We start from the raw sequence: 15,731 nt of genomic DNA, 5'->3' as shown, positions 1-15,731 counted from the left end.
CAACCGACTGAGCCACCCAGGCGCTCCAGACATTTTTATAATGAACCAACTATTCAAGGGCAGCTGACAAATTCATAGACATATTTATACAATCACAATTATAGAATCACTTCTTTTGAAGTTTGACTGTGGCCATTAGTGTATACTCACTGTGTCCATTACTGCCTCCACCACTCCGAAAAGACCACTCTTCTTTTTCTAGTGTCATTCTTCAGCCTTCAGTTGCGATGTGATAGCACTGACCATTCTTGGTTTTTAAAACTCTTCTTTTGGTTTCTACCACTCTCTTCTGATCCTCTTACCTCTTCCCAGGTACTCTTCTTTTGAGACTCCTAAATGATGGTGTTCCTCACAACTCTCTCCTATCCTGTCATTTTACAAACCCCATGGTGGGGACATCTCTTCTAAACCTTTGAATAACTACATTAATATATTTCCTTAGTTCAAACTTCTCCAAACTCTAGATCAACATATCCAATTATATACCAAACAGGTATCTCCACTTGGAGATTCTGCAACCACCTCAAAATCTTTACCAAAATTGAGTTCATCCTTTCTGGTCCAATCCTCCCAACATAATTCTCCAGTATTCCCTTCTCAGTCAATCCATCTATCCAGTTACCCAAATCAAAATTCCAAATTGCCCTAGATTCTTTGCCATGATCCTTGTCCAGCTGGTTATCAGCTCTTTCAATTCTTCAATTCTATCTTCCCCAAGTTTATCTGTCTCCTCGTCTCCATCAACACATCAGTTTTAGTTCTGTGTTTCAACATTTTTCACACAGACTGCTACAGTGGTCTCTCAACCTTCTGGGCTCCAGATTCCTCATCCGAGGTGTCATGATAAAACAATGCAGCACCGTACAGAAGGCGTGACACACAGCAAACACTCGGAACTTAGGAGTCATTAATACTGTTCTTAGACAAATACCTAGACTACAGAAGTTATTTGAGGGGCTGTGTTTTCAATATAAACATGAAAATAATGGTTTTCCTAATAACTGTAACATTTAAACCAAACAATGTATATTCTCTACTCCCAGGTCCCCTTAAAACCACCAAGTTTGGCTCCACAAAGAAGCACACTATGGCTTCTGTGGAAATTGGGTCTGTATTATGCTGTATTATGAAATTAACAGTTACTAGAGCATCTACACTATACCTGAAAATGTCCTCTTTTTAAAAGTTACGCTCCTTGTCAAGCAAATGAGGACACCAAGGATGACGAAAATAGTTTCTAGTCCAAAGGGAAAGGGAGTGTCAAAGTCAGACTATCATGACGAGTCAGAGGGAAATATTTACACCCCTACAAACAGAGTACAGAGCTTTATACCATCCTGTAAGTTTAAAAAGGATACACCTATGGGGGGGGGGGTAAAATACACACCTGCTAATTTAAAGCCCTAAATTTTAGCTGGTTTTTAATGGAGATATGATTATTTCAGCTCATAAAAATAATCTATGTTAAATGAAGTGGTGCTTCATTCTTGGGCTATGGCTCTTTCTTTCTCTGAAAGACCAGAAAAATTCTCATGTTAGGATTGTGCCTTTTGAAGACCAAGTTCAGAGTTGTTACAGATATACTGGTCCTCTGGCAAAATGGTGAAACTTTTAAGAAGCTGGTGTTTTAATTATATTTTAAGGTATCAAACTTAACTCCCTGAAAAAGCACAAATGACAACACACTATTATCACATTTATCACTTAGAAAAAGCTATCAAGTATTTTATTATTTTATTCTACATTATATACAGGTCATAAAAGGCCACAGCAGTTTTTCAACATATAAACCCTTTAAAAGTAGAGGGCACTATGAAGGATTGACAAGTATCAAAATGAAGTCCAGTAACGCGGGCATATACTCAGTGTAGTATTTCTGAGGAATAACAAAGCAGATACCAAGTCATCCATAGTTAGCTTACAACTATTCCATAGGTTTTTATAAACCTCTTTGGGATTTGTTAATAGCCTAAGTGTGCCCAGGTGCCACTTACTTTAAGAAATAAAACCGGAATGAAAGAATAATAAACTTTAGAGGGTACTTTCTAATTCTAGTCACTTTATAGCTCTCCAAGAAGAAAAGCCTCAATTCTTTACCACCTTCCACTTCTTCCTGCATCAAGAATAGGAAAGAAAGAAATGGAAGAAAATGCTCAATATTCCAAATTCTTCCTGCTTATTTGGAACTATGCCTTTTTGCAGGGGTTCCTTCAAAATGTATTTCAGGCCCTTTAAGAATTAGCTTTGAATTCTTTGACATGCAATATTGCACCCTCCTTGAATAAGAACCAAAAACATTGGTTCCCGCTCTGTAAAAATACAATCTTTAAAACTATAACTGGTATCAGCAGATCAATATAAAAAAATACAGTACCAAGCTACACTGGTATATTTCCATATTAAGAACTTCAAAATATACTTATCACTGAGACCATAGTCCTTGCATTAGTTTTCAGTCCACTATGAACAATTATCTGCTGCATGTAAACATGTCTAAATAACTATAGATAAAATACATCAATCATAAATTTCTGTAAAAGATAATAAAATATCTTCTTTAAAAAACAAAACAATAATAAGCTATTACTGCATTGTTTCCAATTTTATGAAAATGGAACAACCTTACGGTTGTTGCCAGTCCTGAGTTCATTGTAATAAAAATGGCCCTAGTTCCTGGTTAAAGTCAGCAACCAATCCATTGTCTTCAGTAGATGTCTTCTAGTACTGCAGGCACGAATTTGTTTTAGGTGCTATTTTGTCCATTAATAAAATTGTATACCAGAAACTGACCAGTGCCACAGTACTGTGTTGCAAATAGTTTTCCATCAGGAGTGGGATCTGAGAAAGCAATTTCTTCTTTACTCAAATATGAGCCATATATAAAGTTACTCCTATTAAAAAAGGGAGGGGGTGTGGAAGGGTAAAAAAAAAAAAGAAATTAACATTTTTATCATAAAAACTGGAAAAACCTATCAAGTAAAATTTGACCAGTAAAACTTTTAGGTAATGTTGTATGTTCTAAAAATTGTTGAAAATAATCGCTCATCTAGATTATTAATAACCTGAGGTAAAAAATTTTTATGAAAGTAACAATGGTTTTAAAAAACATTTACCCAACACCTTTTCATGATAAAATTACTCAACAATTCTGAGTAGAAGGAACTTCCTCAACCTGATAAAGAGCGTCAGGCAACATCAAAATTAATGTGAAAGACTGAAAATTGTTTCCCAAAGATCAAGAACAAGGAAAGCTATCTGCTTATACCTCTTCTATTCAACAGTGTACTTACTGCAGGCTCCAGCCAGGGTAATTAGACAAGGAGAAGAAAATAAAAAGCAGATTAGGAAGGAAGAAGTAAAACTACCTCTTTCTGGAGACAGTTTTGGATGATCTTGTATATACAAAAATCCTAAGGAATTCACAAAAAAACTATTAGATCTAATTAGAAATGAGTTCAGCAAAGCTGCAGGATACAAGAACAATATTAAAAAATTAACTGAATTTCTATATACTTGAAATTAACAATCCAAAATGAAATTTTAAAAACAATTCCATTGATAATAACATCAAGAGAATAAATACTCAGGATTAAGTTTAACAAAGAGGTGCAAGATCTGGAAACTTAAATAAATAGAAAGACATGCCATGCTTATGAATCAGAAGAACTATAGCTGGCTTTGCAGAAATTAACAAGCTGGTCCTAAAACTCTCATGAAATTGGAAGAGTCACTGAACAGTCAAAAGAATCTTGAAAAAGAACAAAACTAAAGAACTCACACTTCCTTATTTTGCAACATACTACAAAGCTACAGAACTAAAAGCAGTGTGCTATGGCTTAAGAATAGACTGATGGAATAGAACTGAACAGTCCAGATAGAAACCCTCGCAATGAATGATTTTGACATGGGTGCCAAGACCATTCAATGGAAAAGAATAGTTTAACAAATGGCACTGGGACAACTGGATATCCACATGAAAAAGAGAATGCTGTCGGATCCCATCTCACGTCATACACAAAAATTAATTTAAAATGGATCAAAGACTTAAATGTAAGAACTAAAAGTATGAACTCTTGGAAGAAAATACAGGTATAAATATTTGTAGCCTTGCATTAGGAAATGGCTTCTTAGGACACCAAAAACACAAGTGACAAAAGAAAAAGATACATAATTTGGAGTTCAAAATTAAAGACCTTTGTGCTTCAAAGGACACCAAGAAGATGAAAAAACAGCTATGAAAAGGTAGAAAATATCTGCAGATCTTAGACCTGATAAGGGACTTGTCTCCAGAATAAAGAACTATTACAATAAGAAAAAGATAAATTAATTTAACAATGGACATAGGATTTGAAGAGGGAGTTCTCTGAAGAACATCCATAAATGGCCAATAAGCACATGAAAAGATGCTCATTAGCCATTAGGAAAATGTAAATCAAATCCAAAATGAAATACCACTTCATACTCACTAGGATGGCTAAAATTAAGAAGACAGACAATAACAAGTGCTGATGAGGATGTGGAGAAATTAGAACCCTCATACGTTGCTGGTGGGATTGTAAAATAGTGTAGCTGCTTTGATAATCAGTTTGGCAGGTCCTCAAAATGTTATACATACAGTTACTATATGGCCCGACAATTCTACTCCTAGGTATACACCAAGAGAAACAAAAACATGCAAATACTTCTCTACTTACCAAGGGAAATAAAAATACACAAAAATTTGTACATGAATGTTCGCAGATTATTCATAATAGCCAAAAAAGTGTAACCAAGCCACCCCCGTTCATCAACTGATGAATGGATAAATGAAATGTGGTACATCCATACAGTGGGATTTTATCTGGCAATAAAAAAAGGGATGAAGCAGGGGCGCCTGGGTTGCTCAGTTGTTAGGCGTCTGCCTTCGGCTCAGGTTATGGTCCCAGCGTCCTGGGATCGAGCCCCGCATCCGGGCTTCCTGCTCCGTGGGAAGCTTGCTTCTCCCTCTCCCACTCCCCCTGCTTGTGTTCCCTCTCTCGCTATGTCTCCGTCAAATAAATAAATAAAATCTTAAAAAAAAAAATTTTAAATTTAAAATTTAAAAAAAGGGATGAAGCACACAAATACATACTACAACATGGATGATCTTTGAAAGCATGCTAAGTAAAAGAAACCAGTCACAAAAGGTCATATATTATAGGAATCCATTTATATGAAATGTTCAGAATAGGAAAATCCATTCAGATAGAAAGTAGATTAGTGACTGCCAGAAGTTGGGGGAGAGGGAAATGGGGAGTGACTGCTAATGGGTATGGGTTTTGGGGGGACAGTGACGGAAGTGTTCTGGAATTAGATAGTGGTGATGGTTGCACAGCCTTCTGAATATATTAAAACCCACTGAATTGTATAATTTAAAGAGATGAGTTTTATGCTATGTAACTATATCTCAATAAAGCTGTTATTTAAAAGTTTTTCTTCAATTTAGCCAGGATACAGACTATTAGAATTTTCACACTATAATCTTAACAAGGTGAGCTAGGTACATAAGAAAGAACAATAAATGAAAAAAGTAGAAACTCTTCATGAGTTTTAACAGGAAGCTTATGGGGGCATCCCACTATCACACAGAACAAATGCAATGGCTAGACTGTGTAATGTTTTTATAAACTAGAACCATCTTAGGGTTGTCATAAGACCTAAATTTACAAGATTTAAAGGAGGTGCAATACCCTCATATTTAGGACTATTATTTAAGCAGCTGCATTTTCCAGGTTTAGTTTTGAAAGAGCTAAAAACAGACCTGCCTCTTGTCATGAAAAGGGCGGGTAGACCTGAGCTCTCCTGGATCACTACTTACAATAAAATAAGAGGGAAAGACCAGAAACACATTAAGGTTCTAAGATTCCTAGAGCCTTAGGATCTCACAACAATGATGGACTACTTTGAAAGCTAAACCTACAGATAATAGCAGACAGGGATTCCAGAAATAAACAAAAACATGAGACTGGCATAAAAACCTCATCTGTGTGATTAATTTGAACCTCCATTAATCCTCTGGCAAAGGTGCTTTAAAGAACAAAAAACAAAACATGCAATTTATCTTAGTCTTTTCCTCTATACCTTTAATTTAAAATCAAGCAATAAAAATAGCAAAAAGAAAAACTAGTAGGAGACTTAGATAATTTACAAATAATATTCTTAATTTAAGACAAATTTTTCTAAAAGCAATTTTAAATTCCAAATTCCCACATTTATTTGGTTATCTTTAAAATTCTCCAATATTGAACAGTTTGAAATAAGTGGGTTATTTTGGCCTAATATCATAGTTACAAGTAAGTAAAAATACTTTAACAGTATTTAACTGATAGTGCTTTCTCTCCCCTCAGATTAACTTCACATAAAAAACAAAGATCCAATACACTGACAATCTTATGCAAATTTTAAATTAAGATAAATGTTATAGATTTAAGATTAAATGCCAATCTTAATACTAAAAATCTGCTTAAATCTTAAAACTACAGAAAATGACTTGAAGAATCACATTCAAGTTACCTTAGGCATTCAATCATGCGAGAAGCAATTTTCTTCCGACGCATCATGCTGAATACCCATATCCGACTGATTCCACAGATTGCAGGCTCTGGCAATGTTGAACAGCACCAGGCTTTTTGCCTTTCAAATCTGACTTTTTCTTCCTCTGACCTGATAACTGGATGTTTCTCTTCTATAACTCTGTAGCCCTAAGGTATCAAAATTAGAGGGAAAAATTTTAAAGTGAGAATATTAATTAGCAATTGTCTAGTACTGACCTTAGTGAGGAGGCTGCTACATTTGTCCGGCTTAACAAACTATGGGGGCCACTTATGCTTTCGCTCCCACTTTAGGAAACAGATCTGAATCTACATTCTGTTCTAATTCACTTACTAGTTATGTGACCACAAAAGCAGTTAACAAATTAAGATTTGGGTTCCTTATCTATAAACTAGAGATATCTACCACTTCTGTCAGAAAATTGTAGAGAAATTAAATAAGGTAATACATATAAAATACCTTGCCCATCATGGCTGGTCCATAATGGCAACTGTTATTTTTTTCTCTACCTCCCACATTCTAAGGACAAGCAAAAGTACACGTCAAGAACTCAGCAGTCATAACAACTGTTTCTGCGATTACTGCCATAGTTCTAGGGTTCATAGCTGTGCAGGAACTAGGACTAGGGATGGCAGAAAAATCAAAAATTCAAAAAGCTGCTTTCCCCACATTTCCATCTCTTTAAAAAAAAAAAAAAACCTAAGGTGCTTTAAAAAACATAGTATCTCCTCTACCAGTCTAGCTGGACAACAGCCAGCCTTCTGACGAACATGGTATAAATCTTAAAACAATTAGACAATACAATGAAGAATTAACAAACAAACATTACACAGCTACCTTCTAAACACTGCAAAAGTGATTTTTGGAACTAGGCAGAATAGAAATTAAAAAAAACACAAAGGTATACACTATGTAAAATCAACTCAATTTCAATATGGCAAACTCTATAAGTCATTTTATATCAAATTTCTATCCCCAAATTACCTTATCACAGCTATTCATTTAAATCAATTCTGTTAATATAAATAGCAAGATTCATAAAGCCATGCAATTTAAGACTGATTTTTTAAATTAACATATAGAAATTAACTCATAAAGACTTGTATTGACTTTTTATAAGAAAATTTTAATGATAAAACACGTTTGCAGGAAATTATTAATATACAGAAAGATACCAACTGAACAAAAGTCAAATCCAATGTGCACTGAATTCACAAACAAGAACTCAGCTGAAAAAAGAATTCAAATGAGGTATTCCTCAAAATGAGCATGATTAGAGAGTCTAGAATCTTCTGTTCTCATAAGTTGGTCAGTTACTACATAACTTACACAATGTGAATATATCCCTTTTATTGTGATTCTTTTATTTTTTGTACAATTTGGCTCCTAAATACAAGTCAACTTCTCACCTAGAGCTCAAGCAAAGAAGTGGTGATCTACTGGGGGGGTGGGCAACTTTTTATAAAGAACCAGATAGTATTTAGGCTCTGCAGTCCACCAGGTTTCTGTTGCAACTACTCAATTCAGTCTAGTGTGAACCAGCCAGAGACAATGTGTAAGCAAATGGGCATTGCTTATATTATACTGTATTTAAATTATATTGTAATTATAATAAAATTTTATTTAAGAAAACAGGCTGGATTTTGCCCTTGGGCAATAGTTTGCCAACCTCTGCTTTTATTCCAATGCTGAAGGAATGGAGACAAACATTACATTAGTACCCAACATGGAAACTTCCTAAACAAAATTTAACAGTACTTTTTGATTTATAGAATCTTTATTTTATATTAGACTTGAGAAACTAATTCCCATAAAAGATAAAATTCTGCTTAGTAAAAACTTACACACGGCAATTCCAACATTCACATGCTTCCCTGTATAAAATGTAAATTTACCAGGATTGTGTTATTCAAGATTACACAGTAAACTCGTTAGACACCAAATTACAAATCAGAACACTCTTTAAAAGTCACTTACCCACTGGATATGTTCTGCAATTAGGCAGCCAACTACTTTTTTGTCATTAGAAATAAAGAGAAGTGTTTTAGTTCTGGAATAGCACATTAGTGGGGCCTGTTGGAAACCTAAATCATTATCAACCATCTCTCTAATCTCGTCAACCTGCCAAATAAAGAACAGTATTTTTTGTAACAATGAAAGGAAGCATTGTATACATGTTAAAACATACTATTTCAGTTCAGTAAGTTGAGTATATTATTCCAAGCAGTATATCGCCTACAGAAGAGCTCTTTGCAATGATTATGCTAACCAGTAAATGTTTTTCAAGGCCTGTGGAACAATGTGCAAAATGGGGAAAGAACTGGACAGTAATGCCAAGCCCAGCAGTCCAAATAACAAGAACAGTGAGAGCTCCTACAATAGACAGTAAGTAACATTAAAGCATTAGAAGCATCATTGGTTTAAGAATTGAAGAGAACTTCACTGGAATCTTAGCCAGGCAAGCACTTGTCTTCCCAAGCCTTAATTAGTACTCTCATCAGTAAAATGGAAGTGGGCACAGAGGAAAGAAACACATGTTTATTCCTTAACAACCACTGGCCAGGTACTATGCAAAGCACTTTATAAATATTATCTTATTTAAATCCAACATCTCTTGGGTCTATGGTCCCTCACTTTATATATGCAAGAAAGAAAGTTCAAAGGTAACTTTCCCATGTCAGATATTGGACATCTAGAAAACCAAAGAGCAGAGATAATGCTAATATGGCATCAAACTGTGCTTCTTCTAGTCTACCTCCTAGAACTGTGGTCAAGGTCAAATATGATAAGCTCGAGCTTCTGGAGGCTCAAAGTCAAAGGTTTCTGTAGGTAATCAATCATTAGTTCCTTCTCCAGTTAAAAAATAAAATGCTAATATTCAGTCCAACATTCATTTGTATTACTAAGTTTAAAATTAAAATAACCCCTCGGAGGATTAAGCATTCATATCTCTGACATGCAGAATACCATGTTCAGGGATGAAAACTCAAGTCCTCCTAATCCTGGAACAGTGTCCCATAACACAACTCACAATTCAGTTCCTAAAAGCAAATGACTCACAATTCCTTAGATTTTAATTTTTAACCCACTATGGATTACTACCTAGTAACATACTACACTGTTATTAAGATTTTGCCCTAAGAAACTAAAATGAGGAAGTTAGCATTTATTGAAGATTCTTAGTTAAGGAAAGTCTGAATGCCACATATGGTGGTGCAGCAAAGTTCCCACTGTTCATTTCCAATGGTAATAGTTGGAATTCCAAAAATTACATAATTTAATTTTCATTTAGTCAATCACTAATCCAGTATTAATTAACAAGTATTTGTTTTTGTGACAAGGATCAATGTTTCAAATACAAGACAGGTGGCATGGTTACATGTCATTCTAAATGTTATTGTCTGTCTTATTAGGCAGTGGTAGTATGGGGGCTTATTTGGTTATGTGGGATTGTCCAGTCATACATAATACAAGGCATGGGAAAAGTCAAAAACCACAAGATAAAGTAGAATGTTAATTATATTTTCAAATAATAGGGTCACCCTTTCAAGTGAAGTTTTCCTAAATTTAAAGAGGTCCAATTGTTAACCTAAAAAAAAGAACAATAAATAAAACATTTCCCTTGTGTTTCCTAGACATTTTGGACACACTCTAGTGAAACTAAGTTTTTCAAAAGACAACTGGACCCACCGCTTTACATTATAAGGTACTTCTGAAAAAGCAGATGGAGGGTGAAGAAAACATTCTGAGCATATTATTTGAAAATGTAATTAATATTAAGTCATTTCAAAATAAGTTTATCCTATGGTTTCCTGCCTTTTAAGATACCCAATATAATAAAATGAATCCAGACTTCATCATCTCTCTGAACCCTCAAAGTATGGAATTCTAAAAGCTGGACTAAGCCTGGCTCACACCAGATAAGAGGATTTCTTTAACATTTTATGATTACCTCATGTTTAATTTCAGAATTTCTATGACTTTTTGAAAAAGATTTATTTATTTATGAGAGAGAAAGAGCAGAGCAGTGGGGGGAGGGACAGAGGGAGAGAGAGTCTCATGGGAGACTCCCAGCAGAGCCCAACATGGGGCTCGATCTCATGACCCTGAGATCACAACCTGAGCCGAAACCAAGAGTCAGATGCTTAACCGACTGTGACACCCAGGTGACCCTCTATGACCTATTATTATATCTTCTTCTACAATAAGCTTTTATTTAAAAATTTACCCTCAACATGAAACTTTACAATTGTTAATTTTCTAAGTTATTGTCAAATTTTAATTATAATTCTGATTCTTTTTTAATGAAAGTAATACTTTTTTCAAATTTTTAACTAATAGATTTATTTATTTATTTTAGAGGAAGAGAGCACAAGCAGGGGGAGGGGTACAGGGAGAGGGAGAGAGAAGCCCAAGCAGACTCTACACTGAGCAAGGAGCCCATCGTGGGGCTCAACGCAGGGCTTGATCTCACAACCCTGAGATCATGACCCTAAGATCATGACCTGAGACAAAATCAAGAGTAGGACGCTTAACTGACTGAACCACCCAGGCACACCCCCAAGTTTTTTATTTATTTAAGTAATCTATGCCCTATGTGGGACTCGAACTCACAACCCTGAGATCAAGAGTCACACGATCTTGCAACTGAGCAGCCAGGTGCCCCTGTAATTCTGACTCTTAAAGTCACTAATGTGGCATTGTAAACTAGCATGCCTTTTATTCCATCACTCAAATTACTGATAACATGGGACAGTAATCACTAAAAATTTATTTCACATATCCTAGACACATAAGTTTAAGCATAATTTTTAAGTATATTCTTTAAATGCTTATTTGTTGTTTTCAGAGCTGGTGCTTAAACATGCTATGCCAGTAATGCGCTATCCTGTTAAGATGACTACAAAATTACATTATCTACGGGCACCTGGGTGGCTCAGTTGGTTAAGTATCTGCCTTAGGTTGGGTCATGATCTCGGGGTCCTGGGATTGAGCCCCTTGTCGGGCTCCCTGCTCAGTGGGGAGCCTGCTTCTCCCTCTCCCTCTTCTCCTCCCCCACTCTCTCAAAAAATTAGACATTATCCATTCTACATGAAATTTCACTGGACATTTACCTTTTTCAGAGCATACTTTGGGTCTTCAGGAAGAACCATTATTATCCTGCCATCAGGATATTCAGCCAAAATTCTTTCTTTTTTCCAACCCTAGATATAAAAAATATGAATGAATTTTATGTTATATTTCATTAATCAGATTCACATATAAGAAGAAAAATATATTGATGTATCTAAAAATTGCAAGTATGGAAAAATATTCTCATTAATGTTTAACTGATAAGATATGATGAATCAGCTATTTTGTTAAGCAAACAGTGGGTACAATGCAAACTAATTCCTCTATACTACTCATTCAGAAATCTAATACCACAAGAATATTCTTAATTTATCATTTCCCATTTTAAATTAATTTTGAAAATCACGCACCAAAAGCAAGCCCCTTAAAAGTGATTCCCAGAGCCTAAAAGATAATTCTCCCATTTCTTGATAAAAGAATTTAACTCTTAAATTTCTTTGGAACATGGTTACCTCCACAAACAAACACTCATGGTTTTATGTCTGGCATGCCAAAGACCTCCAGGAGGTTTTAAATGAACTGATTTGCATGCAGTAGCCCAGTATGTAGTAAGGAATAGTTTTTATTCTTATTGATCACAACTATCAAAGTCACAAGAAGGAGACTATAAAAATATAACTACCTTCTAAGAATCTAATAGGGAAGGAGAAGCTACGTTGTGTGTATCTGAAGTTAAACATACTCAAAAAAAGAGAGGTAATAAACTCTTCTTCAGATCCACACTCGTGGTGATTAATGAGCAGAACCTGCATGAAAAACAAAACAAAACAAAAGCCACTTAAATCTAGTAAGATGGGACTGAACCAGAGGTTAAAACTAGGAGCTTTGAAGTTAATAATAAGTACAGAAGGAATGAGCTTAACTGGTTGTTTCTTTTGTCTTACCCAACCAACTTTACATTAAAAAAAAAAAAAAAGAAAAAGGGCCTTTCAAGAAGGAATACGTACTTCTACTAGAGAAAACCATGATCTTCTGAGATCTTTTAAGACAATGAAAGCTCAATAAAACCAAGAAAAAAGTAACTACATTTTAAAAAAATATTATGGCAAGTCAGAGAAGAGGCTGATTTTCTTAAACAATTTAGAATGATTTTTTGAGGAGAGGGGCAGGATCTTTGGGAAAAAAGTCTAGTAATAAGCTTAGTAAATGTAACAATCTGAAGTATTTAAAATGAGAATTCATTTAAAAAATAGAGCACCCAAAGATAAAGTAAGCTTCAGGTGATTATAATTATGATTGGTTAAAAAAGTTCTCAAGATTTGAAAAGGAGCAGAACAACAGCCACAGAAGTCATTTTTTTTTTCAATTTAGAAATTAAATCTGAATTTAAGTAAACAATTTTTAAAACATATAAAAGATACCACCTCTTTAAAAACAAATTTATATTACTATGTTAATCTGGGAAACACTTAAAATAAATCCATTTTCAATAAAATGAAAATGGAGACTTTTAGTTTTAAAAGTTGAACTACAAACTCAATGAAGAACTAGAAAATTTAAGTAACCCTCACTTTTATAAGAAAGTCATAGGTGGGGGGAGCCTGGGTGGCTCAGTCGTTAAACGTCTGCCTTCAGCTCAGGTCATGATCCCAGGGTCCTGGGATCGAGTCCCGCATCGGGCTCCCTGCTCTGCAGGAAGCCTGCTTCTCCCTCTCCCACTCCCCCTGCTTGTCTTCCCTCTCTCGCTGTGTCTCTGTCTGTCAAATAAATAAATAAAATTAAAAAAAAAAAAAGTCATAGTTGGGAGCCTGGGTGGCTCAGTCAGTTAAGTGTCTGCCTTCGGCTCAGGTCATTCCAGGGATTGAGCCCCGCATCGGGCTCCCTGCTCAGTGGGGAGCCTGCTTCTCCCTCTCCCCCTGCTTGTGTTCTCTCTCTAATAAATAGATAAAATCTTAAAAAAAAAGTCATAGGGGCGCCTGGGTGGCTCAGTCGTTAAGTGTCTGCCTTCGGCTCAGGTCATGATCCCAGGGTCCTGGGATCGAGCCCGCATCGGGCTCCCTGCTTGGCAGGGAGCCTGCTTCTCCCTCCCCCATTCCCTCTGCTTGTGTTCCCTCTGTCGCTGTGTCTCTCTCTGTCAAATAAATAAAATCTTAAAAAAAAAAAAAAAGTCATAGTTCCTCAGCTGAATTATCTAAAGAAAATTTGGTAAGTTATTTTCCTATTATCTTTAAAAAGAAAAATGCTGGTCTAATGTCATTATATTGCACTATAGGCACTAAAGAAATTATTTTGTTTTACTATCTTTTTAGTATTAAACTTTCTCTTGAAACAACTTGACACTTGCACATTCATACAGAAAATGTGACATAATTTTATGTTTTAAATATGGGTCTGTTTCTTCATGTACTTAAAAGCAGCAGGATTTTGCAAAGGGCAGATTATGATTTTTTAAGTTTCATGAAGACAGCATATTTTAGTGAAAACTATTTAAGAGTTCTAGAGTAAAAGTTCAGGGTTTAGGGGCACCTGGGTGGCTCAGTCAGGTGAGCAACTGCCTTCGGCTCAGGTCATGATCCCAGGGTCTGGGATGGAGCCCCGCATCAGGCTCCCTGCTCAACAAGGAGCCTGCTTCTCCCTCTCCCTCTACCTGCTGCTCCACCTGCTTGTGGTCTCTCTCTCTGTCAAATAAATAAATAAAAATCTTTAAAAAAATTTTTTCAGGGTTTAAAGCCTTGTTTTGTTGTTACTAGCTATATGACCTTGCGCAAATTACAAACTCTCTGTTTCCTGATCTAGGCTATGTACAAAATGGCTGTCATCACCTCCATCACTTAGTTATTAAGAGGGCTGTATTTAATTCCTCACACAGAGTAGCCACTCAGTAACTTCCATTCTACCTTCCTAATGATATCAAACTAAGATCAGTGCACTACTCTAAGAAAACACAAGTTAATTAATAAAGTCCCCAAAGTTAAATACAACATCATGGACAGATGAAAGAAGCATGCTGGCTCATGTCTGTCAAATAACATACTCAAGACATTTATATGCCTCAACTGCAGTTATCTCTTTCTTGGAGTTAATAACCACACGATCCTCCCAACTTTAAAAAGTTTAGAGGAGACTATCTGCTGCTTGAAACTAAGGCAGAGGGGAAGGTTGTGGGGGAAGGGCACATACAATTTAGAGGAATAATCAAACAGCCACAGCTTTCTGCAAAGATATAAATTCCAATGCAGTGCATTTACACTTCTCACCTTTAGCTCTAACATGTTACACACATCCCTCTGCTAGTGAGTAGTGTTTTCCAAACCCCAAATTTTCTTAATTCACCCATGTGGCTGTGAAAGCTTTATATTCCTAAGAGCAATCAATGATTATTTGTTGTTCCTTGCCACTGTACTTACTCTAAACTTTAGAATCTATAGAATCTAAAGAATGGAAAGGATTTCTCCTCTCTTTCCATTTAAAAAAGGTATTAATTGAAAACAAAATACATTAAGTGGCAGATACACTGATGTATACAATTGTCAAAATTCACCGACCAAACATTTAAGATCTGTGCATTTAACTGTATGCAAATTATACCCCAATTTTTAAAGTTCATACTAATCACTTTCATAAAAGGCTGAATGAGAATACCCATGAAAGAATACCCTGAGAAATAAAACAACCAGCTTTTAAAAAAATTACCAATATTCAAGAAAAAAGACAAAGAGGGAGAACCTTTAGATTAAAAGAGACTTAAGAGATATACCAACAAATGCAAAATACAGATCTTAATTCAAACAAATAAACAGTATAGAAATTATATTTGGAGAGCTTTGAACCCTAAGGAAATATCTGATATTAAGGAATTAACTAATTTTTTTAAGGTGTGGTTATATTCTTTAAATAACTTTTATGTAAAAAACAATAATCTTTTCATCTTTTAAATCTGAGTGATTTAGTTTTTTTTTCCTTTTAGCTTATCTATATTTCCTAGTTATTCTACTTTAATAAAATGGTATAATAAAGGTATTAAAATACTTAACTATCCCAAGCAGCTGGTTTTAAGTGCATGTTTGGACCTTTTTTTTTGCAAACAT

At 35.2% G+C, this 15,731-nt stretch overlaps 1 protein-coding gene across 13 annotated transcripts in view; it reads right to left on the bottom strand.

Moving 5' to 3' along the window:
• Window positions 1–110: 110 nt before the first annotated feature.
• ESCO1 (establishment of sister chromatid cohesion N-acetyltransferase 1) overlaps window positions 111–15,731 on the bottom strand; it is an 83,732-nt gene continuing 68,111 nt past the window's right edge. For 11 of the 13 annotated variants that reach the window (XM_032421209.1, XM_032421212.1, XM_032421211.1 and 8 more), the window contains 4 exons: window positions 11,685–11,774; window positions 8,548–8,691; window positions 6,532–6,719; window positions 111–2,891 (listed from right to left, as the gene is read on the bottom strand). In XM_032421209.1, the coding sequence (XP_032277100.1) occupies window positions 2,744–2,891; window positions 6,532–6,719; window positions 8,548–8,691; window positions 11,685–11,774 (570 nt within the window). In that variant the 3' untranslated portion in view covers window positions 111–2,743. Of the gene's footprint in view, window positions 2,892–6,211; window positions 6,720–8,547; window positions 8,692–11,684; window positions 11,775–12,325; window positions 12,450–15,731 lie in introns of those variants that run through there. The other 2 variants (XM_032421219.1, XR_004301378.1) reach the window with 2 other exon arrangements.

The sequence above is a fragment of the Phoca vitulina genome, unplaced genomic scaffold (genome assembly GCF_004348235.1).
Source record: "Phoca vitulina isolate PV1807 unplaced genomic scaffold, GSC_HSeal_1.0 scaffold24, whole genome shotgun sequence".
Classification (NCBI taxonomy): Eukaryota; Metazoa; Chordata; class Mammalia; order Carnivora; family Phocidae; genus Phoca; species Phoca vitulina.
The sequence above is the reverse complement of the archived record's forward strand: the minus strand, read 5'-3'. Positions and strand labels throughout refer to the sequence as shown.